Here is a 26,474-nt window from a genome sequence, read left to right as displayed (position 1 = left end):
TGAAAGCCTTGAGCTTATAAATTGATCGATTAGGTCAAGTTTTGCAGGACATAAACCTGCACCTTTGGGGCTGTGCAGAGCCTTCCTTCCCGAGTGGCTGAAAGGCAGGGCTGGGAATACTCGCCCTCTGCTTCAGGGCCTCTGCGCTTTTGCGTTCATTAATTTTCGGACTCTCTGAGGAAGAAGTTCTTGCTTCTCGTCCGTGGAAATTAAAGCATAGAGAAGTTAAAGAAACTTGACCGGCATTTCTGGGCGAGTCAGCGGTGGTGTCTGAAATTCAAGTCGGGGCCTCTGAGCGAAATCCTGGTCCCACTGGCAAAACCGAGAGGGGTGGGTTTCTGCCCTTCCTTAGCGTTCACACCACAAATAAATGAACTCCTTTGTTCTGGCGTTCTCAAACTGCCTTATAAAAGGAGTTTAGGATCTTTATCCTTGTTCTACAGCCAGGGAACCTCAGGCCACATGCAACACAACGCCATTGCTCAGGCCATTTCGCGGGATAGCGGCATCCTCAGGAATAAACTGCCCGCCCTGGCCGTGCCGGATGGGTGCCGTAGCCCCTGGGCGCCTCTGCCACCCGCTGCCGCGCAGCCCTCCTGCGAGCAGCTCGCCATCGCGAGGCAGGGTTTGAGCGGGCTAACTGGCAGCGTGCTAGCCGGGCAGCGTGTCCTTTCCCTCCGTGCCTCACGTTGCGCTGCCTGCACGTAATCCGAGATAAGGGAAGCGGAGGGACGCGCCGCGTGCAATGTTATACAAGAGCGGTGAGGACACCGCGTTTCTATAAATACAAGCTGCAGATGCCTGACCCTACTGGGAACTCGAGCAAGCCCTATAGCCGACAGGGGATTTTGTTGTTTCTGAAGGGCTGGCACATACTTGCCTCTTTGGCAAGCAGAAGCTATGACTTACAGTGTAGATGGTCGTCTTTTGTCCACTTCTTGGAATACCATTTTCCCCTCCTTTCCTCATCAGTATTAATTTTGGGACCTTATATCCCTGCTTTCTCTCCTCCCAATTGCTTCCTTCATCTGTTCTTCACTGCTGTGGTGGGACTCATTCGGGGCCTGTGAGTCATCTCCAACAGCCTGACTCTGCATCCTTCAAAGTCTTTTTAAATGACCTGTCTCTGATCCAGCAGGAATGGTGACGGGTCCTCCCTAGGGCTCTTGGCAATCCTTCCCGTAATACAGACCAAAAATCAGATGAGTAAAATGTGTTCAGCAAGTGCATGATACAAGTGTTCAGACTTGTAGACGGGGTATATATAAACTAGTAATTTTATAACATATGGATATAATAGTGCATGTTAAAGAGATTTTTAATGCTATCTCAACAGTTACAACAGATGAAATAGGTGGGTTTTTTCTTTTTTCTTTTTTTTTTTTTTTTTTCTTTTTGAAACCTCTCTAAACAAACATGTTTGGGACTGAACTCTTTTCCAAGGGAATATTCTATTTCCTCATGTTTTTAGTGGGGTTTTAGAGGGCGATGCTGACATGCGGCAACAGCTAGTAGGCTGGGATGGGGCTGGCCTGAGCAGTGATCTGACTCCAGGCGGTTGTCCCTGGGAGAGAGGTCAGAAGCCCTCTGGTAGGGTGCCCAGAGGCTTGGCAAGACGGGGTGGTAAAAAACAGCTTCCTCCCCCCCTTCCCAAAGAGGGCCTCGGAGAAGGGAGCGGAGGACGGGGCACGGAGCGTGGACTGGAGCCTGGCGTTGCTTGGTCTTAGGGACCGGGCAGGCGTCTGGGTGGGAACGACCCGCTCCCACCTCCGTCTTGAAATCACCGAAGGCAGAGCGGCGATGTCAGCAGTTCTGCCTTGGCTTTCAACACATCTTTTCGTGATCAACGGCCTCCTGCGGAGCGTATTCCTGCCGCAGCTTTACACCTGGCACTTGGTGGATGCCCTGCCCCAGCAGGGGCAGGTTTTGTATGTCCTGTGCTGCGAAGCGGGCTCTCCGGAGCAGGAATTGCCTTTCACTTAACCTTTGTATCTCCTTCTGCGATTTATCTTTAAAGGCACATCTCAAGCGTTCAATGCCAGTGTGCTTTAGTATGGCCTGTTCCTTCTCTGATGACTAGCTAGCTGATCACTGAGCTAGCTGTAGAAGCCAGAAATGTACAGTTTAATATGGAGTTAAAAATAGCTTGGTTTGTTTTAAAGCACCCTCCCCTACCCGGTATTAATTTCCATGGAGTTGAAGAATTTTAAAATCTCTTGGTTTCTGTGATGGCTGCGCACTGAATTTGGAATATTACCCTTTCCAAACAGAGTTTTAATGACATCAACACTAAGTTCCTTCCAACGTACCGAAATCCTTACAAACGGCGGTGTCTCAAAGGAGAGATAACTGCTGAATCCTCTGCTGTGGTGGTGTTCTATGTTTTTTTCTTTCGTTTTCTTTTTTCTTGTACCTTTGAATTGAACACAATTCAATTCTTCATTAGGTGTTCTTGGTCTGGCAGCAGTATTGCTTTGGCTTTCTTCCTAAGTACGAGTTAATGCAAGGGTGCTGTTCCAGCTTTCCAAAGGAAAAAGAAACCAAGCGAATAACCTGACGGGCTAGTTATCAGGCTGTGGTTACGTCCTCAGACGTATCAGACTTGGATGTTATCAGATAATTTGGCAGTACCGACTTCACTTGGACCAGGTATGAAAACACAGCCATGCTTCTGTTTCCTAAACCAGAATACATTAGAGTGCACGGTAACCGAGGTGGCTGTGGCAGAAGAGATGATAGTTAGTCAGTCATAAACATAGTTCCCTAAAATGCTGAAAATCTTGCGTCGGGAGGGTGACCTTGTGCAGTCTGCTCCTTCGTACGGTGTGCCTGTGGAGTTCTTGGTCTGCTGCATCGCTTCCCAAAACCAGGCTTGCTGGGTTTTTGGCACTGCAACTTCTATTCCTCATTTACTCTTATGTTGATAAGTTTGGCAGTTGACTTGGAGAGCTTCAAGTGGGAAGAGGTAGCAATGGGGTTGGGAGAAGCCTTCCTGAAGGAAGGGCATGCACGTTAAGAGCTGCATTAGGCTTGAAATACGTGTAAGGACCTTGTTAAACTTTTTATATAAATACGGTGCGGGAGATGAGAAATACGTCTCGGGGCTGCAGCTGCGCATCCAGGCGCAAAAAACATGCAGTTTTCTGCACTGCACAGTTTACGTGCTGGTCTGAATGTTAGTGCTATCACTTATTACCATTCTTGAGGTCCAAAACGTTTTAAAACTCGTTTCTCCTGTTTCCCCAAAAGTCCTAGCAAAAAGGCAGCAAGAAAAATTAAGTGTTGTGAAGAGTTAATTATGGAAGGAAAATCTCTTCTGCGGCTTAACTGGAGGCTAACACTGAGTTTCCATTGCCTGGAGGTCCGTCGGGATGAGAAGAAAACGCGCGAGGTGCTGGAATGGGGCTAAAGCTGGTTTTGTTCCCTCCACGCTGCAGACAGCAGATGAATAAGTCCCTTTTTCTTTGTACTTCCATCTGTAAGTCGCAGATGATGGCACCTCCTCTGTCTGCCCGGTCCACTTAGATACTAAACACTGTGGGGCAGAGGCCGTCTTTGTACAGCACGGCAGGGTCTCGGTCAAAGCAGGGTGCTGGCAAGGTCTGTGCAATAACATCCCAATGCTATAGTCAAAGCTGTCGTTACCACAGCTACGCTTGCTTCAACAACTTTAAAAAGAAAAAAAAAAAAAAAAAAAAAAAAGGTGCTTCGGCCAGGCATGATCTGAGCTGATTCATGCTGGAAATGAAATACTTTCCAGAAGAGTTGCAGTGTCCAAGATGGAGGGGAGAAGGGATTGCCCTGGGAACAGCTTTCGAGTTCTGTATTTTGTCTCATACGCTTGCCTTGAAAGGGAAGGCAGATGTGTTCGGTTTGCTTGCCTACCAGGAGAAGTAACTGCTCAGTAAGGTACGTGGTGGGTTTAGGGAGAACGGAAGTTAGGTGTACTCTGTGTTCTGAGAGAGGCGTCTGTAGGGACTCAATATCCCTACAAAATCTTGCCCGTCTGAGTGTCTGTGATGCAGTTCTTGCGGAGGCGCATCTCGCGTTTTGAGCGAGTAGCTGAGCCCTTGCTTTTGGGTACAGAACCAGGAGGGAGGCGAGTCGAGATGCCGTGAAGAGTAAGCGAAGCGATGTAAGGGAGGAGCGCTGCGGAGTTCATCGCTGAACCCAGAGGTTGCCCATGTCTTCAGTGCTTACGTACATCAAGAAAACAAGGAGGCTCTGTCCTCTTGCTGGCCCCGCGGTTGTGAAGACTCTTTCTGCTTTTCCCCTAGCATGGAGACACGCGTGCAAAGGTTTTAGCCATGCAGTTACCTAGCGCAGCAGACTGCTGTTGAGTTTGCCGGTGCTAACGCCCTGAGGAGCAGCCGGGCCGCTGCACCCTACCAGGGTGGGATGGCATTACCGACCTCCGAGGCACTTCTTCCCCCTTCAGCAAGGTGGCTAGCAAGCTCAACTCTCCGGGCTCCCCATCCCAGCTCTGCTCCGTTCCCGTCTTTCTTTTTTTGGCGGTAGGTGGGATCTGGTCTTCATCTAGTGCTGGACGCAGCTCTCCCTTCTCAGCATGGCGAAGTTTGTTACTGGTTCTGCTTTTTGGCAGCCCAAAGCTGACTGTGATTGTGTTTGGTGGCCTCATACGGACGCGTGCGTGCTGCTGTAAGGTGGCGGGGTCCCACGATAGGAGTGCGGGTAAGGGCTTGTAGCAGAAGTAAGCGTAGCTGGCTTGTTGAGGGACCGTTGTTTCCAGAAGAAAGAGATGAGGGAAGGGATTTGGGGAGGTGCGTGGGGTGAAGGGTTAGGGGCTTGGAGAAAGCCTGCAGAGGCGGGAGAGAAGGCCAGGCTAGCTCCAGTCAGCCCCAAGATGGGCAGTTTGGACCACAGACAGATAGCTGACACGTATTACTTACAGTGTCACTAGGTGAAGGGCTCAGCTTACACCTAAGGCACAAGCAAAGCAAACTGTAGTAGTGGGCTATTCCGATTTGTTCTGGCCCCCATGCCCTCTTTGCCGGCAGCAGAAAGGTTAGGTTTGCACGGCGTTCCCCCTGCTTTTGCGCTCACCCCGACGGCGGCTGGCGTTGCCGCTCTTGCTTGGCTTTCAGCGGCTTTAACGGAGACGCTCCCAGAGTCGATTGGTCAAATGAAGCAAAATGTCACAGGGGGGAACTATTTTGATCCCTTTCACTGGGGGGGCAGAGGGGAGGGAAGAAGGGGGCCATAGTAAATGTCATAACAGACCTGAAGTTAAAAAGCGTTCCTCCAAGCTTGGACAATGTTTGCTGGGCTCTGCCTCTCCCTTTGAGCCGGAGCGAATGTGGAAGGTGAGCTGCTGCGAACCACCGTGTCCGCTCCTGCTGAAGGAACCCGATGGCACAGCTGGATCTGTGGACGGACTGGAGGTGGGACTGGGCAGCCTTGTTTGGGACTGGGCAGCCTTGTTTGGGACTGGGCAGCCTTGTTTGGGACTGGGCAGCCTTGTTTGGGACTGGGCGCCGAGGGGCAGAATCATTCAGGAGGGATGCAGTGGCTTCCAGTCTGAAATCCTGACGGTTTCTTTTCCCTCTGTGGCAGACTTGGTGTTTCGCAGTTTTTCTTGCTGACACAGGACGTGCCCAGTATAAGACTCTTTACAGGTGCAAGGTCTTTCACCCCAGGTTCTGTTACTGTAATGCAGGAGAGCTTTCTAGACGGTCTTAGGAGCAGGAGAGCCCTCCGAAAGCAAGCTCTCGGGTTTTTTCAGCTGGGTGTGAAATCCTGTGCCTTGCAGCGCGTTTGAAAGAGAAACCTGTCCGTTTTGCCTTGTGTTATTGCTTGCTGCAGTGATGCTATGTGGATGATGACAGAGTGATTTCATGAAAATTCATTTTTTTTTATCCTGAGTATGATCTGTCTAGCCTGTGCTAGCATATTACAGTTACTTCTTGGATAACATCAGGCTTGCGGTTTGTTGTCAGCGACAAACGCTCCTGCTGAGCCAACTTTGTGATCCGTTTAAATCGTTAAGATAAGTGGCATAACATCTCCCTGGAACGTTGTACTAGCAAGATAAACTGTGTTCGGTGTTCGGAAAAGAAAGGTTGTCTGTCTGTCTGTATCTCTCAAACTGTTGAATGTTTGCAGGCCTTAATCTGCAGCCGTAACTACCCAGCTCTAACCTGCAGTTGTTAATTGGGAGCGGAGCCAGCAAACGCTGCCCAGTTGGAACTGATATTCGGAGAATTGTGGAAAACAAAGCCGGGGAGTGGAGCAGCGAAGGGAAATGGTTTGTGATAACTGCGTGTACAAGGAACAATGAGAGACAGGGGAAGGCAGGGGACGTGTATAATGGGCTCTGTGTTTCTCGGAGAGCCCGAGGTAGGAAGATGTGGAATAAATAAGTCTTTGAGTCATTCCCTTTTCCATATTCGAAGGCCTCCTAAACATGTTGTCACAAACCATCTGCATGCTGAAGATGTGCAATTTGATAAGGTATGATAGATTGTGTTAGAAGTGTGACAATAATAAGGGCATGTCTAAACACACAGCAAATATTTTCCTCCTTCTGTGGAAAACATTTACATATGAAAGCAGAGTTTAGGTTTTGTCAGCTGAAGTAGCAGAGGATGACACCAAAAGCAGATGCCCCAGTAAAGCTGACTTCTTGTAATAAGTACATGAATAGTTGGTTTGTGCAAACTTAGGGGTGAGAGGAAAAATGCAGGGAGTCTGTCGGTATCTCTGCAGAAGTAATACGATTTCCTAGTACAAGAAGGTGGGTGACTTGGCAAAATTGAAGTCGGCGAGGAGCGAGGTCACGTAGGAAGCGGTCGATGGTTAGTTCTGGATTCCAGAAGGCCCGCTAGCCCTTTGGGACCGGCTAATGCTTCTCAGTGGAGCGGGAGAAGCACTGGGATATATTGCTTATGCCACGGTGAAGGAAAAGATGGGGATGGCAAGCTGGGAGAGAGCTCTGGATATCTGAGCTGCCGGCTCCGGCTTCCCCTGCGAGACCGAGAGTCACAGGGCAGCGACTGCTGCTTGCTGGTCCTCTGCAAGACCTGCTGCCCCGCTCTCTGGCCCTTTCCCCGTCACCAGCTGCATCTCCTGCCTGCTCCCATCCTCCAGCACAGATGCGAGGGCAGGGGGGGCTGGGGTCCGGCCGGGAAACCTGCGCTGGGACACAGCGTGCCCTTCCCTGACCGCCCTTGCCGGGAAACGGCAGCTTGCTGGGGGAGCGCTCAGGGCTGCTCCAGGCTGCAGCGCAGGTGAGGAGCCGAGAAGCGTAACGCTGGCTTACGGCCAACGGTATTTCTTCTTACCGTTCTTCCTCCTTTTATTTTCTTTCCCCACCCCAAAGCATGGGAATGTAGTAATTGCATTTTGACCCAGTTTCCAGAATCACTGTAGCATAGACTTTGAAGGAAGGGGAGGTGGGGGAGGAACCACTTAGGAATGAAACCCAGCCATTAGCTCGTACCAGGGGGGCAGGAACATCAGCAGACTGGTAGCAGTGCGCACTAACAGGCTTGTCGAACAACTGTTATCCTGCATGTTTTTATGGCAAAAAAAGTAATTGCCTTCACATTTTTTGATATTTGATCCGTGATCCGCAAACCTTAGACGACCAAGTTCGGGTTGATTTCAGATGAAGTACTCTAAGCATAGATGCTTGTGTAAAGTGCCTGGATTTTCAAACCTTGGCTGGAGATTTCATGGCAGCCTTTCTTGTGGTTATTTCTGGCACCTCTGGCTGCCAGTTGGAACGCGGGGCTGCAGATACGTGTGGAAGTGGAAAGGAATGGGTGTGAGCGCTTGTGTGGAGCAGGAGCCTTTTAATAGAAACAGGCTTGGGTTAAGATGGGTTTTTGAAATGCGCAAAGACTTGGGGAGCAGATGTAAGTATGAAATCCAAACCGATTTCCTCATTCCGGCTAGAATACAAGAGGGGGGAAAAGGTCCTTTGAAGTGATTTCAAACAGCAGTTAATATCCCTTGGAATCTCCCCGTCAAGTCAGTAAGAAGTCTTGATGTGAGAAGGAAGTCGAGATTTAACCTCACAACATAGGGTAGGCAGCAAAGTAGAAAGAAAAGGCCAGGAGGCGTTGTCCTGAGGGATGGGAATCCAGCTTCTCCCGACTTCTGCTGCATCAGTGTCCTCGCCGCCTCTGATGCCGCCCTGGATCAGGAGGCTGCCCCGGCCCAAGCGACGGTCCCCGTTCCTTCTGGGCAGGGGACTGTAAAATGCTCATCGAGGGGCAGCGGGGAGCAGCCGGGCACTGGCAGGAATTAGGCAGAAACTTCTTGGTGGCGTGTGTTTGGGGCCCCCTTTGCACACAAGCGCCGTTCCCTGCCTTCCTAGTTGAAGCCAGCGCTCGGCTCCCAAGCCGGTGTTGTCTTCGCTCTCGTTTCTGCAGGTGGGTTTTCCCCTGGCTCGGGCCGCCGCCGGGTGCCTGGGAGCTGGTTTGCCCCTTGCGCCGTGTCAGGGCGGGCATCCCAGAAGCGGATGCTCCAGGTGGAGAGTTTGTTGCTGCGTTCGTACGCTTCGAGCCACGTTGGGACCCTCACCCTTCTGGGGTCTCACCGTAATATACGCTAAGTGTTAATCCATTTCAGGGGGAAGAGAGGTTGAGCTAATGCTACTTCTAGGGCATAGGTAGCAGCTGGAATAGTTGCACAAGAAGCCTGCATCACCACCGTTGCTTGGCCATGTGTTACGCTGGCTCTGCTGCAGTAGAGAAACAAAGGATATTCGTGCCCTGGGCCGCGTTTTCCCACCAAAGGCTGCAAATGAAGACAAAATCATGCCCTGGAAGGGAACTCGTTGCTGCTCTGCTGCGGGTAATGGCTTTGTAAGAAAACGCTCTGGTCTCAGAAGAAGACCTGGTAGGTGCCTTGAGGATGTCCTCTCCCTTGCTGGGGAAGGATGGGAGGTTTGACGTGGGACCGTGAGCATGGGGGGGAAACGCAGGCGAAAAGTTCAAGGCTCTGAGAGATGGAGATAGTCCTCGTATGTTTGTACTAATAAAATGATACGTGAGATTCTCCAAAGGAAATATTTTATTCTGGTGTTGTGTAAGCATAAAACGAAAGCTTGCCCTTTGACAGCACTATTATTTTCTTAAAATGCTCCACCAGAACATGCTGTCCCTTCATATCTGTCAATACTCTTGTCGTGCCCCGAGTCCCGTAAAGCGCACAGAACAGAATGTTGTCTCGAGACAGTCGTCTCCTGTTGCTACATAAATGTTGAGGCGAAGCCCGAGTTTATTAGTTTTTAAGGCAGAAGATATTGTTTCTGCACATTTTTACTTCATATAGTGCCCTAATTTCTATTAGTCTTAAGCTGATATGCCTTGAATTTATTTTGCTTACTGGAAGCCTGTAGAAGCTGAGGCCAATCACGTAGTTCATCCCTCTTGGATGTGACAGCCTGGTCCCCTAAGCCAGGTCAGTGCTTCTGAGCACCAAGGCTCCACCGCCTGCCCTGAGCGTCCTTGCCCTTGAACTTCTGCTCAACAAATTGCCTCCTTCCCATGGAGAGGAGATAGGGGTTTGCTCTGATGTGGGCCGTGTGCCGCAGCCGTCTAGTGACTGCTGCTGGAGGTAACCGCGAGAGGTATTTAAATCGGTGGTTTCAGCAGCAGGTCTCGTGGGTGGATTTCTCCTGGGCGCAGTTCCTCTGAACTCGCCGGCGGTGCCCTAAGTGAAGCGCACAGCTCAGCTGCGGCTGAACGCTGGGAACGATGGTCAGAATATCTGACGGGGTTGGCCGGGGAAGGTTTTCATACCCAAAGGTTTTCAGATGGAGCGCGTTGCCTTTGGGGGGTTGCAGCTCAGGTTGCTTCTCCCTTCCTTTGTGATGAATCGCTGAGATCGGGGCTACTCCTCGTCTGCCCGAGCTTGCAGAAGCTGCTGTAGCAGAAGGCTGCTGGGCTGGGAAAGCGTTGAAAGAGCAGCCAGCGCTCAGTGATGCTTTCGCCCTTCTGGCCTCATGGCTTTTGAGCAGTCATCTCGCAGGCGCCGTTGTCTTCTCCTTCCCCTTTCCTCGTTCCCACGTTTCCTAAAACTGCACGATGATGGGAGAAGGGCTCCAACAGCGGCGCCGTGCCCTCACGACATGTTGTCGCGAGAGAGGGCAGCTGTTGGTAGCTGTTTCTTGTCAGGATCTTCCCCTTGCAAAACCAGTCCCCTAGCACCTGAAACTCCTTGTAGGAACGCTGTCTGCGAGGCGTCAGGGCTGCTGGGGCGCAGCCTTTGCTTGCCCGAGAGGGCAAAACCTCTGCTAGGAACAGTTGGGAAGGTTGCTGTGATTGCACATAGCCTCTGAGTGAAAAAGAGCAAAAGCATTTTACGCGGGGTTTCGTTTTTCTCTTTTTTTGGCCTTGTTTTGGCTTGGACAACACACTGATCCAGTTTCGCTTTCACTCTGCTTTTCTTTTCCTAGGATGCTTTGCTCTTCAGACTGTACTAAAGCGGCAAAGACCTTTTGGAGCTACACGTGCTCCTGGGCAATTGTTGTTTGCTATAAAATAGTCTGGTTCGGTTGGAATTACCAACCAAATAATTTAAAAATCGTTACGTTCTCAAAGCTGTATTTATAGAGCACAAATTTCTGGCTAAGTATGACCTGCCAATGTTTGTTTTTAAATGTTTTGTTTTGGATATGTTTATATAAAAGAGTAGAGAAAGAGCAAGAGATGTGAAAATCCAAACTAGTGAATGATAATGCCGCTCTTCAATTATTTAAAAAGAAAAGCAAACTTTTCTGATGACCCAGAATAGCCAATGGGATAATAAACCCCTCCCAAAGGGGGAGAAAAAAAATGGAACCAACAAACCAAACCACCCTTTGGTATATAGAGCGTTATAAATTGTGTCCTGCATCCAAATGACCTGGAGTTGAGAAATGAACTGGCAGAAGGGAAGATATGATTGAGTTACGTTAACTTTATTGGCAGTACCGCTTGCTCCTGTGTAGGCTTTTTCTCCGTATCAGAAGAGGGCCTCTCCGGGGGGGAAAAATAGGCAGCGCTTTACAAGCTAGTCAATGGCAACCCTGTTGGTCACTGGGAATAGAGAGTCCGTAGTATTGCAGTAGGAGAATGGTTAAAGGCCAAGAGCTGAGGTGAGCTGAGAAGAAGAAGAAACATTTAGATGAATATCTGTTGTTAAAATTGGCTAAGGGAAAAACAATGTTCCAAGAATAATAATAACCTAAGCAGTACTGGAAATCAATGAATGATTAATTGTCCGGAGCTGAGCAATACAGATCGCCATGGACTTCACTATGTAGTTGCCTGTTGTGATAGCTGTATAGCTTTTTTTCAAGCATCTATGACAAGACAGCAGCTGGGAAGGACGGTCGGCTGTGTATACGGTTGGATGCGGTAGAGAAGTTGGTAATTTATCAGCACGGTATCTGCGTTACCGGTGCTGCCTTTAGAAAAAGAGGGAGCCACCCGTATCTTGACTTCATGGTTGTTGAGATGACAAATGTGTTTATCAAAGGCCTTTCCTATAAATATTCAGTTTGTGGTTTATGCCATCAAAAAAGTTTTGATCTCTTTCATCAGATTCAGCCGTAAGCAAAGCCTTTCAGCTCCCGCGGCACAGTTCTGGCAGCGTTCGCTTTGTGAAGAGCGCGCTCCCTAGCAGGAGGGATCTCACGAGGAAGTCGCTTTTGACTGCGGCACGCTGGACCTCGGATTCCCTGCTGCTGCCATTTGGCATCTCCGAAACCCCGTGGAGGTGTCCGCGGAGCGTTTCATCTCGATGAAGGCTGCCAAATACAGGGCACCTTTTGAAGACGACTGTAATATCTGATCTTGGATGTTACCAGCTGGCAAGCTGTTAGGTTTGAATCCCTTAGCTAAGCCTAGAGCTATCCTCTCTCTGTTGTCAAGAGTTGCACTGGAAGGAAAGTTCTGTTTCAGAAGCCCCTTGCCGTGTTCGGGGGCTCGGCACCCGGACACAGTTATGTATCCCACTGGGATTGTTTTGCATCGGGAAAAGATGTAGTCGTGCGTTCAGGGGATCACAATGACCTGCCATTTGAGCTGCTCTTTCCTGCAGGATATTCGGAGCTGGAGACCAGATGCTATCAGTGCAGGAGAGGGAAGGATCCCCTTTCAGAGAAGCAGGCAGAGTTTCTTTTCCTGATGTACGTTGCCTCCTAACCCTAACGCCTATCACCGTCTGCTTGTCGAAAGGTATCTTCAGCCTTCTTCAGGTAGGAAGGCTCGTTGAGGGGGCTGCTGATTTTCGACAGCAAGTTGCAAGTTTTGTCTATGCTGGTCGTGTTGGTGGACTTGGCCTTACACTGGGAGCGGGTGAGAGGTCTCCATGTCCTTCCAGTCAGAACCAAAATATTAGAAGCTTTCCTGAGCCGGTGCACAGTGAGAAGGATTCTGCTAAAGACTATGGTTAATACTGTGTAAGGATTTGGTGCTCAGAAGAATCGGTCTGGACCACAGTACAGGTCCCATAGAAAAGGACTGGAGGGCATGTGGGCCCATGCCTCTCAGCTTTCATTTTTTTTGGCCCAGGATGGCAATAGCTGAGGAAGGAGGAAGAGAAACTCAAGTCATCTAAATGACAGCTGGGGGAGAAACTGGGAACAGAGTAAATCCTCCTGACGTGAATACTGCTCTTCTCCTGAGCAGCCCACCCCTATCTATCATGCGGCAGAGAAGTGCTTCCCGTTCTGTACCCCATTTTCGTGTCGAGACAATTAGCCCTTGTGCTAAAGGGGGTTGACTTCAGCCCTATGATTGCTCTCCTGAGACGGGGAAAAAAAATCTGCGTCCCTTCTGCTTTCTGCCTGAACTCGCTCTGAAGCAGAGAGGAGGCAATGTGTTTGCAAGCGCAGAAGCGCTTCGTTAGGCTGGGCGGCTCCCTTCTTCTGCAGCCCTCTCCTCCTTCCCTCATTCTAGAGGGGTGAGCATTTGTTGTTCCGGTATCCCAACAGTTGTAGGTGGCGGAAGCGCGTGTTTCGGCATCCTATGCTCTGGTGGTTTTTGTGGGTGTATAAACAAACACACTTTCTTTATTTTAACAAAGCCCTGTGTTTTTGGCTCATTGACCAAAGGCTGGTTTGGCTTCGCGCCCGCCAGCACGGAACCGGACGCAACGTCAGGCGTGTGAAATCAGCTTTCCCCGCTGCTCCCCGAGGCCGGGGCGCTCGCCGCAAAGGGGTCACCGGCCGCTCGCCCCCCTCGGCGGGGCTGGAGCTGGGCTTTGCTCTAGCCCCGCTCTCCCGGGGGCAAGCGGGGCTGGTGATGTGGGGGTGCCTGTGGCCGGGTCCGGGGGGGGGGGGCAGGTTTCCAGCAGAGGGCCCCCGAGCAGCGCCGCAGGCTGGCTGCCCGCTCCCGCCGTCCTGGCCCCCGGCAGCCCAGGGGCTCCACGCAGCCCTGCTCTTACTGTCCGGGATAGGGGCGGCAGCTGCGTGCACGGAGGAGTTGCTCTTGCTGGAAAGATAAGGGATGTTTTTGCAAGGAAATACGAGCATTTTAGAAAATGCGATCCTGGAAGTAGTAGTTGGTAAGAGCCGGGCAGGTCTTGCTTACAGATCTGTGCAAAGCACAAACTTGTGTTGCTTCCCAGTCAAGTAGATCACAACACCTAACTTTCATATATTCTGATCTGCGAGTGTTTAACCTTCCAACATTAACCGGAGATCTACTGAAAAAGCTTTTGAGGCGACGACGCTGTGCTATCAGAAATTATCAGGAGTACTGCAAGGTGCCAGAAGCAATCGACCCAAACTACAAAATCCCCGTTGCTCTCTTTTCCTTTTGACGCGGATGAAGAGACTGCTGTGGCCTACGCGGCTGTCCAAGTGATCCGGGATTGCTCACTGCTCTCAGGCAGGCGTGATGCATTATTAACGATAAGCACATCAAGCGCACGTCGCAAAAAAACCCCCTTAAGCCTCCGGCATTCGTTTCTGTCTTACCTCAGCTGAATGTTTTTGAGCACCTCCTGTTTCTGCCGCCTTCGAAAGATGAAAGCGTGAGCCGGTGCAGGGCAAGTCAGCGGGAATTTGGCAATTGGCTTCTTCGGGCCCTGCGTGTGGTGTCCCAGTGAGTAGGCAGAGGTAGGGCTCTTAGGGAGTCCGAAAAGTCAGCTCCCCATTGAACGTTGTTTTTGCAGCGAACTGAGGCAGGACTGTTAGAAAAAGCAGAACCTGCTAGTCAAGTTTGAAAAGCCCATAGCTTTACTTAGGTTAGACCTTTAATAACCAGCTATCAGGTAATGCTTGCTGCGCCGTCGAGTTCTGTCTGGATTTCCTGGGAAGCGGATGGAAAGGACGGAGAAGTCCTGATTCTCGGTGACTTGAACAGGAGTAGGGAATACAAACACGGGAGCTACAGAATTTTTCGTGGTTGCCCTTAGAAATTGCTGCTATTGGACTAATTTAGCTGTAACACTAAGGAATGTAATGCAGGAATTTCTTCCTTTGAGTTCAACAGTTAGAATGAGCTGCACACCTGTATCTTTTTAAAACAAAACAAACAAAAAACCCCCCCAGACCTCAAGGTCCTTAGGAGTAGCCACGCTCAAGGATTGAGTCCTGAAAATATGTGTGATGGCTTTCGTTGCTGTGAAGAGGATTACTTGCGTGCACAAGCGTGTTCGGGGTCGAGCCCGCTTTTGTAAATGATGGCTTGGCACTGACCATTTGTCAACAAAGGAAAAGACAGAAAAAGCCTGTTAGACCAGTAGAGCTGTGGTCTCTCTGTACCTCATTCTTTCTATTGAAATACTTCTATCCTCCCTAACTTCCTGGCTTAGGTGGAACGACTCCTGACCTAAGCCAAGGCAAACATGTTATCACTCAGGCGTCTGCACAAAAGCCGGGAAATGCAGGAGCTGCCGCTTTCCATCTAGTTCAGCATCGTCTCTGACTGACAACGCTGTGGTCAGCACCAGCGGCTTCTGAGCCATCTACCAGAAACGCTGCAAGATGTATTTATGGAATAACCTGCCCCCGGGGAAAGTTTTCCCCTGCCAGTTCCACTGAGCATGTCCGTTTATGTACTCTCTAATCTTTACCATCCGAACTTGGGCTGTTCTCGTTATCCGTGTGCATGTCAAACGCTGCCATTGACAGCGATACCTTGTGGGACCTCACGGGAAAATTGCGTGCTGGGGGAGAAGGCAGAAAAACAATTTCTGCGTGTCAGCGGGCGTTTAGTTGAAGGTGGGCTCGTGGCCTGGGCCGTCGCCGAGGCAGGCTTTGATCGCCTTGGTCAGGAGTGGCAGGTTGGCGTGAGCGAAGGCCGTCGGCACACCTCTTCTTCAGCAAGCCTTTGTGCGGAGGGCTGAAGCCAGCTGACTTGAAAGGCAGGTTTAAACAGACAGCCAAAGACGTCCCAAACCCAACTCTGGCTTCATTGCCTGCTCTGCGAAGGGAGAGTTAGCGGGCTTCAGTCCTGAGTGACGAGCTTATCTCCCTTTATTAAATCAAAGCGAAAAAACATTGGGAATGACTGGGTGATTTTGAAGAGGGAATATGCGGGCCAAAGCGTGGATATAATGCCAAAAGGTACATATAGAGAGTACACGGGACAGGTTGGCTCCAGCGGATGTTTTTTTATGTTGTCAGTCACCACGACAGACAGGGTTATTAGGTCATTTTACTCGGGCTTTTCTCTGTACGTAGAGTGTACTCATTTTCAGGCTTGGCTGAGATAACTGCCTTGGCTCTTGATTTAAGGACTCCTGGAAATGGTTTCGGTAGGGTTTTAGATCATTAAATGTAGTGATGGTACATTTAAAGACTGACTTAAAATCACGCATCCTAATGTCAGATCATTTTTTAGCCAGAAAATGAAATGCATGGGCTGAAGATGACAGTAGTTGAAGTGACAATGAATTGTGAGCAAACGGAACGGTTACGGGAGTTATTTAGGTTTGTTACTAAAAGCGCGAGCGAAGAGCCAGCTGCTGCGGCTCATCCCAGAGGTGCTTCCACCGGGGGATCTGAGCACCTGGGGGGATCCTCAGACCCCCGTTAGTTGCCGAAGCAGCAACAGCAACCTTCTGAAGTAGCTGATGTTTTTCTTTGGGAGCTTCCCAGTTTATTTATAAATAGAGGAGAAGCTGAAGGTACAAACCAAGTGGAATATCAGGAGGGAGGGAGGGGATGAAGAGTGTAGTCCTTGATGCTGAGCTGTTGCCTGCGCCTTTGGGAGTGGGGAAGGTGTAAAGTTATTTGGGTTAGGACTTGAATGGACAAAGCTTCTCGATGTAGTGCTTTGCTTTTGTTAAGACAGAGACTGTCATTAGTTCAAATGAAATGCTGCTCGAAGCGATGAGAGCGATGGCTGTGCTGTCGGTGACCCGCTGGAAACCCACGGATGGCTTAACAACAGTGACTTAAGGAACTGGATTTATTCAAGGCAGCAGAGGAGCTCAAGTCCTGACCAGTTCCCGTGCAGACCATAGGTCTGAGATCCTTCAGGAAAACCCTGAAACGGGGGTGCGGGGACAGTAGCCGGCAGTTACCCGTTTGCGGCGGTGGCAGCAGTGGGAGCGAGGGGGAAGGCAGCGGGGAGAGGGCTTCTGCGGCACGCTCACCCCGGTCTGCAAGTGCTGTGGTTTCTGTCGCTGCTGCTTTTTTGCCTGTCCAATGCGTCTTATTCCCTAATACAGAATTTGGACGGGTGACAAAAGCGGGGCTTGGGGGTTGAGGAGCAGCTGAAGAGGCCGTTGCTGTGCGGTAATCCTAAACCTTGCTGAAGAAGTGGAGTTTTTCCTCTCCCGAGCCACAATAGTCCCCTTTGTTCCCCCGAGCCTGCCCGTCCTTTCTGCTGATGGATCGCTGTCCTGCCATGTTCTGTGTCAGCCCCGCCGTTTAAAAATATTTCATCGATCTTGTCACCTCGGCCTGGGCAGTAAAGGCGAGCACGAAAGCCGCCGCTTACTGAACAAGAGGTGGGAGATTGGCATTAGCGCTCTCCTCCAACACCAGGCTGGGAAGAACTTTTGGAAGGGCATGGCGCGGCAAGGGAAGCGAGTGTGAGGGAGGGGGGAATGAGGGCTGCAGCTGCTGCCGAGAGGGGAGCCTGCTAGGAGAGACTTTCTTTGCGAAATTATAACCGAGGGATGTTGTCTACGTGTTGCCTGTTGTTGTGCGGTGGGCTCCGCTGTGCGCTGGCGGGCCAGGGTTCCCCGCTGCCCCCCCCTCGGTCCCCGGCGCAGCCAAGCGAGGAGCTGAGGGGAGAAGGGGCGGTGGGCGACCGGAGGGGCCGGCTCCCAGCCCCGCACCGGCGGGGGCCCGCCCGCCCGCCGAGCACCTGCCCCGGCGGCGCGGCGCGGCGGGGCGGAGCGAGCCCGGAGCGGCGGCAGCCCCGGCCCCCGGACTCCTCCTCCGGCCTCCCCGCCCCGGGGCCCCGTGAGGCCGAGCGGCGGGCGAGCGGCCGGGGAGGGGAGCGGGGGCTGGGATGGGACGGGATGGGAGCGGGCGAGGGGACGTCCGAGCCTGCGGGCGGCTTTAAATGCGGGCCGGGGCGGGCGCCGCCAGCACAGCCGCTCCGCCTCGCCGCTCGGCCGCCGGGCCCCGCCGCCGGCGCCGCGCTCCCCCCGCCGCCGCCCGGTAGCCGGGCGGGCTGCAGAGAGACGGCCAGGTGCATGGCGGCGGCCCTGCCCCGCACCGCCTGCTGAAGCCGCCCGCGGCCCCCGCCCGCCGCCAAGCTGGAGGAGCGCCGCAAGCCCGAGCCCCGCAGGTGAGCGCGGCCGGGGGGAGCGGGGAGGCTGGCCGGGGCCCCGCCGCCGCCTGCCCGGCCCCCCCCGGGCCGGCACCGGCTGGCCCGAAGCGGTGGCCCCCGGGCACCGGCGGCCCCCGGGCACCGGCGGCCCCCGGCCTGGGCCGGCGGGGAGCCCAGACGCCCACGGCTCCCGCAGCGAGGCACATTTCTCCCCCCTCCGTTTCTTTCCTGCGGAGTTTGTCTCTACAGGCGCCCTTGCCGGGCGCCGGTACTTGGTGCTAACTTCCACCACTTGGCTTCGCTCGGTTGTCAGCAGCAGCCGGTGTAAGGAAATCCCCTTTCCTCTCCGGTCCCCGGCCGTACCGGGGTATTTTCTTAGCTGAAACGAGCTCCTTGCTGCTCCTTTTCCCTTCTGTGAGCTTCCCGCTGAGCACCGCAGCCCGGAGTCCCTCTGCTCAAGAGCAAACGTGGAAATGAGAATTTAATCGTCCTTTTGTTCGCGTAATTTTGGGGTTTGTTTTTTACGGCAGCGTTAATTATTAATGGATTTCCCCTTCGTTAGGAGCGCATCCTTTTAGCGCTTGGACGGCGTGGGCGAAGGTGCGGGGCGGCGCGCTCCGAGGAGAGCGGGGCTCTGCGAGCGGCAGGAGCTCTGTTGCGCAGCCCCGTACTTCACGTTGGGTGCGTAACCAGCAGCAAGGCTGGGCCCGAGCACCAACCCTAACGGCCACCGCTCCCTCAGAGAGCTGCTCCGTGTCCTATCGATAAGCGCCCTCTTCTCCTTCAGGGAGGCGCAGTTTACTTTGCATCTAAGCGTCGCTTTGTGCTTAGGCTGCTAGCTGCTTAGTGGCTTTATCGTTCTGGTTATTCCTGAAATGTGCCTCTTTTCCATTTAAAAAAAAAAAAAAAGGAAGAAACTTGGCTGGCTGGATATAACAAAATGTGCAGTCGCATATCGTGTGGGAACAGCATTTGCTAGTTACCAAGGGCTGATGTGAAAGTCTGCGGGAATACGCCCGTTCTTATTTTGGTTGATGATGAAAAGGAAATTGTTTGTGCATTAAGAGCAAGGTACAGAGCACCCCCCCCCCAGCCCCAACACTTAAGGCTCCCAACCCCCAGCAACTGTTTCACGACGGACTTAATTTTGTCCTAACAGTGTCCAGTCATAGGCAGAACGGTGAAATGGGACCGTCCGCATCTGCGTGTGTGCGTGCTGGCATGGATGCGAGCTGATGCGTCGCAGCCTGCGTCCGTCCTTCTCTCGCCGGCCGTTCAGCGCTGAAGCAAGTGCTGAAAGACCTTTCCTGGTGACTTGGGGCACGGCGGAAGAGCGCAGAGCCCAGTTTTGCAAGGCTTTATTTCAGCGGGGGGTTGTCGTTCTCAGTAACTTCACCTGCCTGCGAGGGTCAGTGCGATCCGCAGGGCGGATGTCAGTGCGATCCGCAGGGATGCTTTTTCTGTGATTCCCCCCCCCCCATTAAATGCAAACGTGGAGTAAACCCAGTCTTATAAGTTTCCAAAAAAATATCAGGGGAAGGATTTACTCGTAACTTACCCTTCCCTCCTGCCGAGTGTGACTTTCACATTGATAAAAGCAGCAGCTCAGCAGCTGGACTTCAAGGAAGAGGCTGCTCTAAGCTGCGTTTCCGAGATTTCGAGGGGCTGGCAACTGTAGAGGAATGACCGCTAGCCTAGGAGGGACTGGCAGCGTGGCGGTGTTGCTGCTGTTCCGGAGGTGAAAGTGGGGCGAGCAGGAATTACGGCTTGGCTTTTTGATTTTTTTTCAGCTGGGGGGAGGAGGGATGAGGTTTTGATTTGTGTGCGCAGGGCATTCCTAGCAAGTTAACACCCTCTGCGCATCCAGCCGGCTCCCAGCAAGGGCCGGCAGGTTTTTCTGCAGCTTGTAACCTTGAAGGTTTTCCCTTCAAATTTCCATGTTAGGTTTTTAAACTGTGAAACTCCTCTGCAGTCAGAAAACTCCCTCGTATGCTGGCGGCGTGTTGTGGTCTTCCTCACGGTCGGTTTTTAAAAGGAGTTCTGTAGAGGAGCTCTCAAAATGCCCTTTCACAGCCCTGCTGCAGGTGTGGGGCAAACACTTCGGTTACCGATGTCTTACCTTGATACGAGAAGGTTGAATTTGTGCGCAAAGTGCAGTTTAAAGACCCGCATCCCTGTGAGAAGGGAGAATGTGTAACTCCTTTTGTTTTCTGGTCTCCTTATGCGAGAGGGCGCCTTGCTCACGCACACAGGTGTGCTTCCAGCAGCGGCGGCGAAGCCGCTTCTGTTTCCGTCCGAAGGGTTTTAACTGTGCTGCCACCTTGACGACCCGTAATAATAAAGGAGCTGGAAGGTGTTTGGGGCAAGGTTGTGAACGAAAATCACTGTGCGAGAGAGTAAAGAGAAAACTTACATTTATTTTTCTGCCGATGAGTCTGCAAGCGGGTATTTTCAGGTAGCAGTTCTTAGACAGCCGGAGATGCTGTCCTGCCAGAGAGAAGCAATTGCAAAGGCGAGGTGTTGCCTTGATTGAGCGCAGATATACGGGATGAAATAGCTGCTTCAGGAGGGTGGATGCCTGCCTGAAAATGCTTATTCCTGTGGGTACAGAGCGTGATGCTCCTGTGTGCCTACGTGCTGCTCCGTCAGTGTGGATTTGCTAATTTTTAGTTTTCTGTTACCACGTTGTTGTGCCTGTCCCTATCAAAACCAGCGTAGCTTTTACTGGTTTGCGCTCGAAGTCCTTCCGATGGGTCGGGAGCAGCAGAGGAATTTAGGCTGGGTTGAAAGATGCCTCGCTGAAGGCAGCGTTCGCAGCGTCTCTAACTCCGGTGCCGCGGCATCGGGTCGTTTCCTCCGTGGCGCTGGTAAAAATGACTTCATTGCCTTCGCGAGATAGCATCCTTGTCACGCTCCAGCGACCTGCCTTTCACATGGTTTCTTTGTGCATTGGATTTAGAATTTGAACTCTTGCTTTGAGCAAATTAAAAGGGTTCTGATAACTACTATCAGGTTTTCTCGTTCAAAGTCAATTAGCTGCTTCCGCCTTCAAATCCATTTGGCAGGCTCAGAAGGGAGTGCTCTTTGAAAGCCCTGTAATAGCAGTTTGCGTTTAAGATGGATAAAGGAGCGTGGCTCTGTGTCATCGTGCTACTTCTGGGGGACGGAAAGCTGCTCTTTTATGCTCCCTCTAAATAACAGGACTTGAATGGGGAGGCAGAGGTCTCAACTGCATCACCGTGAGCCTTGAAAATAGAGCAATAAAATTCTCAAGGTTGCGGTGAAGTCCTACCACCTTTCCAAGCAATGCTTCCACCCCCCTGCCCTTGAACTTTGAGTTGCCGTAGCATCTCGTTTCTACGGAGTTTGCTCAGCATTGCATGCAGTTTGTGGCAGGAACGCTTTTTATTGCTGTTGGACACCGTTGCACAGGTGATAAAACCGTGTGTGGCATAAGTAAAAAGCTACAGAACTGGAAAAATACTTGGTTAAATCTGTACCGCAGCCGGCTGGAGTGCTCGGTCTCGGGTAAATCCCTACCATCCTCTCTCTAGACCTCGATGATTCAATATCAAATAGTGGCTTCGAGGAGCGGCCGTAGTCTTTCAGGTCAAAGCTTGCATGGAGATTGAGCTCAAGGATACATGCAGTTAACTGTTAAGCTTTGACTGTTACTGTGTGATATTGGTTATGATGAAAATACCTCCGATGAAAGAAAAGGATTTAGGACAGGACCGTGCACAAGCCCTTTGGGGTCTGGGAGGGCGCAAGCCGTCCGTGGCATCAGGTGTTTCTAAACCGAGCGCCGGCGCGGTGACCTGCCCAGCCGGGAGGCCCCATGGTATCATCTCGCCTCTCCGTTTTCAGTTGCCTAATTACGTTAATTGAAGAGAGAGACATGTCTTTGAATTACTCCCCTGCAATTACTAGTTTTTTTACCGAAGGAGCTTTCAGAGTTGCCACAGGGACCATCAGTGAGGAGAACTTGCATGAGTTTGATGGGAGAAATAGCAGAAAATCAGAGAAACCGACATCTCGGTTCTCGGCGTTCCGTTTGCTTTGGAATTGCGGATTCCTGTCCAAGTTTGCCGCCGTGTAACTAAAAGGAGAGCGGGACTCACAGCACACAGTAGCCAGCTGTGATCCATACTGTTTGTGACTGATCCTTCTGAGCGCATCAGGGGAACTTGCAAATGGCCCTGTTTTTAACAGATTTTCTCACCAGAAGAATCAGAAGAGAGGATTTGACGTCACCAAAATCGGCGTCCTTTTAATTGGCGGCTCAAACGAACTTTCAGCATCTGAATTCCAGAAATGTGTGCTGTTAGCAGAGCGAATTCTGCTGCAAAAGTAAAACAAAGATGGAAGGGGGATTTTTTTTCTTTTTAAATGTGTGTGTATTATTTTATATATATATAAATTTGTGTGTAGAGAGAGAGAATATGGCTAATCTACGCCTTGACTACTCCTAAGGAAATTCTTTAAGGGAGGGGGGGAATCTTCCAAGTTGCAGCATTTCAAATCCGAGCTTTATTATATAACTGTAACTACATATATATATTATATCTGAGTTTATTATATAACTACATTTACAGGGGAACAGGGTCATATTTCTATTTTGCTACTGTATAAAATATGCTTGCTAAATACTCTGTATTAAATCTGACTTGAAATAAGCCCTAATTGTCTGTCCATAAGTACTGATCCTTACATCTCGTGCCTCAAAGCGAGTCTGGAAAACTTGAACTTGGCGGTGGTGGGAATTGTTCGAATGACTTCTTTTAAGACTGATGATTACTAAAATCACTTTATTAACGATAATTATAAAAATGGCTTCATTCAATTCTAATGTTACCATAATAAATGAAAATATTTTCAAATATTTTGAAAGAGAAAATGTTGGCTTGATGAACTGTATGATTTTCCTTGCCTTGTAAACAAATTATTCCTGCAAGGTACGGTCCATAGTGATGAATATTTTGTCTGGGTTTCAGGGGAGAAAAGCTTGGATCCAGCCAGAGACTGTGAAACAAATTGCGTTTCTTTATAAATTAGAGCAGCTTTGTCTGCATTGCTGCTTTTTAGACATATTTCAAGGACTGCTTTTTCAGCTTACTCAGTTATTATTTTCCCTTCCACAAGCTACGGTGGTTTTGAACTTTTGTTTTTTGATCCGTTTGAGTGTTCCTACCCCTAAATCTGGAATTTGGGTATTTCCATGACCTGCCTGGTTATGGCCACAAGTAATTGTGGGTGGCAAAACTGTGCTCGGAGCTATGGGAGCCCTGGTGGGGATGGCACCTCTTGTTTTAAACCTGTGAAAGGTGACTGCTGCTGATCTGTGGCATTAGCGAAACAGGCTGAACTTTGATGTGATTGTTCCCCAGCGGAGATTTAATTTTCCTTTCTTTTACGAGTTATCGCAATGAGCTGGTATTACGCAAGAAATCCTGGTGGGTTTGCACGTGCAACACATTCGGGGCTTTTTTCACTTAAAATTTACTCCTGTGGTATATCCTGGCTTTTTTTTGCTACTGTTTTCTGAGCCAAACATGTAACCTTTTTGATTTTGATGGCTATGTGGATGTGTAATCTTAAGTCAAAGACGACTGGAGTCTTGCATGTCAAGTATCGTCTTTATTAATATTTTCGTGTTCTGTCTCTTCTGTATAGGAGGTGCAGAAGGAGAACTTGCCTATCTTTTTCATTGGTGTGTGCAACTTGAGGATGAGAGTATTTTAACCTGAAGTTGTTTTTTTTTGAGTTTTTACTTAATTTTAATCACCTCGTGAAGTTTTACTCATCTGAGTCTCTAATTTCAACTCCTAACCTTGAACAGAAGGTTGCAAAAGTTAACTGCCGTTATTGTACCTGTGACCGTATAACACTTCAGGCGCGTTGTCAACCCTTAAACGTAAGCACAAAGATCTTTCATCAAGGTTGCTAAATATGAGAAGGCTCCGTGTTTAGAATGAGGTTGGGAAATCATTGCTCGATAGCTCAAGGAAAAGTAGCGTTTGAGCGTATTAAACCTGCTTTATTGCGCTGGAATTGAATGAAAGCGTATTTCTCGTATACGGGAACTGTACGCGCACGTTTTGCTTAGGTCTCATAGTGGGTAAATTTGGTGATCGTGAAGTGGTTTTTACCCAAATTCTTGTTAGATTTGAATAGTCTGATATCACTTCCACCTCTGACAGTTCCTGCATTCAGCAGACAAAGAGCCCGGCTCAAGAACAGTGGCCCTGTTCAGTAGACCAGCCTCTGTGTCTTCTAGGCAGAAACAATAATCGCAATGAAAGAATAGATGGGCACTTTGTTCCCTTCTGTCCCCGACGAAGCTTCGTTCCACAGCCTTAATGGCACAACAATACGGCGTGTAGCGCCCTGGGAGTAGTTCCACATAAATTGTTCAGCATCTCATGACCTGTTAGGTTTGGGTTTGTGAGTGATAACCAAGTTTGAGGAGCATTGTCCCGGGCGAAATGCGAATGTGGCGTTCTACAGAATCCGTGGCAGATGCCTTTGTAATGCGGTTGATGGGTAAGCTTAAAAAGGCACCGAGATGGATGGAGTTTCAGCGCAGCCAGCATCTGTATCGGTGCATAGAGAAAGCTTGGAAATCCGGAGCCGTGCCGTCGGAGCGCGACAGCACGGTTCACGTCGCTGCTGACGGTACGGCGGGCTCCAATTCTGGTACCCTTCCTACAGTTCACAGGAGGCTGGTTTCTGTGGGGCTGTTGCCTTATTCCCACAAAGCACTTTGGCACAGGTGACTTCTGGCCTTGAAGCAATTCAGCCAATTGACCTTGAAGGCCACGCTGAAGTGCTGCGCTGGATTGGGTCCCGCGTGAGTAGCTCCGCTGGTACGAACAGGAGAAAGGCATGGTGAGATAGCACAGCGAGCGGAGAGAGCCGATCGAACGGGGCCAGAGGGGTGTAGGAACAAAGTCTAGATTGCAACCGTAAGCTGCTTGCGGGGTGGGGTTGGAAATCGGTTGAAGACCAGTGCAAAGTCTTCAGTGCATCTTTGATAGGGACTTGGAGGGTGGTGTTAGAGAGAGGTCGTAGAATAGATATTTATTGAGAATAGAAGAGAATGTTTCAGTTGGAAGGGACCTACAATTATCATCTAGTCCACCCGCCTAGATGGCGTTTCCAGTTGCAGTCCACCTGTAGCCTGGTCCGATGGCATCACTGGTTTGGTTGAAAAAACACCCTGAAGAGACACATGTTGTTAGCAGAGTGGTAACTTCAAATGCTTCCCATTTCGGAGTGAGTTTGTCTCCAGTCTGTTACCGACACATACAGCACCAAAATGTGCTTGGCAAGAAAAGGCTATTCTTGCTTGAGAGCAAGAAGTATTTCCACAGGCATGTGACACGCAGAGATTTTCCCCATGACTGTGTAAATGCTTCCCAGTCAGGATAAAACGGTATTTGACGCTTTCTGCTTCTTTACGAACGGTAAGCCATCGGTTTACATATTGAAAAGCAGCAGTTGGGTTTTAGAAGGAAAGGCAGTCTGTCTCCCCAGCGCCCGCCTTCCATGACATACAAGCGTTGAGAATGCTTGCCTTCGGCGGACGGTAGATGTGGTACTGAACCGTGCCTAGGGACGTGGGTTTTGACACCTTATTAGGGTAAATCAGGGTCCTGAATATGCTCTCTTGTGTCAGACAAAAGAAGTGTTTCAGTTAGTTTAGCGGAGGAAAAGGTATGTGCCTTTTCTATGGTTTGAATTTGGAAACGGCTCCCTTGGATTAATGCATTAATCTGCCTGATGCTTCGCTCTGTATAATGCAGATAGCCTGCGTAACCGCTAAAAGATGTGAAACGTTCAAACGGAAAATAGATCCATTCAAAAAGAGAGAGCGCTCCTCTAAATGGGGTGTTACATGGATGAAAATACAAGAACCGTTTGAAGAAAATTTCGCCAAGCCTGGAAGGCAGAACGAAGGCGGAGCGCCCGACGACGTTCGGGTGTCGCTGGGATGCGTGGCTGGGAAGGGGTGCGAGCGGCGGTGCGAGCGGGCTGCAGGGAAGGGAGGGATCGGTACCGCGCCGAGCTCTCTCCGTCCCTGGCAATGTCACTCTGGCGCTCGAAGCGCAGGTCTGCGAGCAGGCTTCGGCGCGCGGAGCCCGACGGCTCGGAGCTTCCCTGCCTCAAAGCCTCGCGGTTTGCCCAGGGAGCATCCGTGCACCGTGCCTGCCCGGACCGGCTCGCGGTTCCTGCCGCCGCTGCGCTCGAGGGTTCTGCCTGGTACGTGGGACCTTGCTGGCGTCCGGTGGCCAGAAGGGAAAGCTGGATCTGCTGGGCTTTGTGGTAGGCCTTGGATTTTCCATCCTAGAAGCGCTCTGAAGCTAAGCCTGAGAGCCTGCTAGCGTGGAAAGAATGCGAGCAAGTCTGGGCTTGAGCGTAGGCTTGGGCCCGTGCTTCGCTGACAACGTAGGCAAGCCCAGGCACCCCTCCTTGACTGTTGTGGGCACTGAACTACAACCGTGATGCTCTGACTACTCAGTTACATGGCTTATTCCTATTTGCAGTATAAATTAAAGGAGTGGGCACGTAACTGGGATCATCATGCTATAGTTTGACCCGGGACAGACGCTCTGGACCTGTGAATAAAACAGTGAAACAGCAGGACTTGCTGCAAAAGAAAAAGCTCCATATTTCGTAAGTTTTGTTTGGATCACCCACCTCTGCTCTTTGCCAAAAATGCAATGTATAATTTTTGTTGAAAGGGAATATGCTGCAAAACAGTTCCATGGAAATCCCAGC

At 50.6% G+C, this 26,474-nt stretch overlaps 1 protein-coding gene across 2 annotated transcripts in view; it reads left to right on the top strand.

Annotated features, from left to right (window-relative positions):
• Positions 1-5,339: 5,339 nt before the first annotated feature.
• Positions 5,340-26,474, top strand: part of SLC4A4 (solute carrier family 4 member 4) — a 191,117-nt gene continuing 169,982 nt past the window's right edge. Inside the window, exon 1 of one of the 2 annotated variants that reach the window (XM_082315604.1) lies at positions 5,340-5,402. In XM_082315604.1, the coding sequence (XP_082171730.1) occupies positions 5,371-5,402 (32 nt within the window). In that variant the 5' untranslated portion in view covers positions 5,340-5,370. Of the gene's footprint in view, positions 5,403-17,677; positions 17,712-26,474 lie in introns of those variants that run through there. The other variant, XM_082315605.1, reaches the window with a different exon arrangement.

This window comes from Platalea leucorodia (genome assembly GCF_965183815.1).
Source record: "Platalea leucorodia genome assembly, chromosome: 6".
In the NCBI taxonomy this organism is placed as follows: Eukaryota; Metazoa; Chordata; class Aves; order Pelecaniformes; family Threskiornithidae; genus Platalea; species Platalea leucorodia.
Note: the sequence above shows the minus strand (reverse complement) of the source record. Positions and strands in the feature narration are given on the sequence as shown.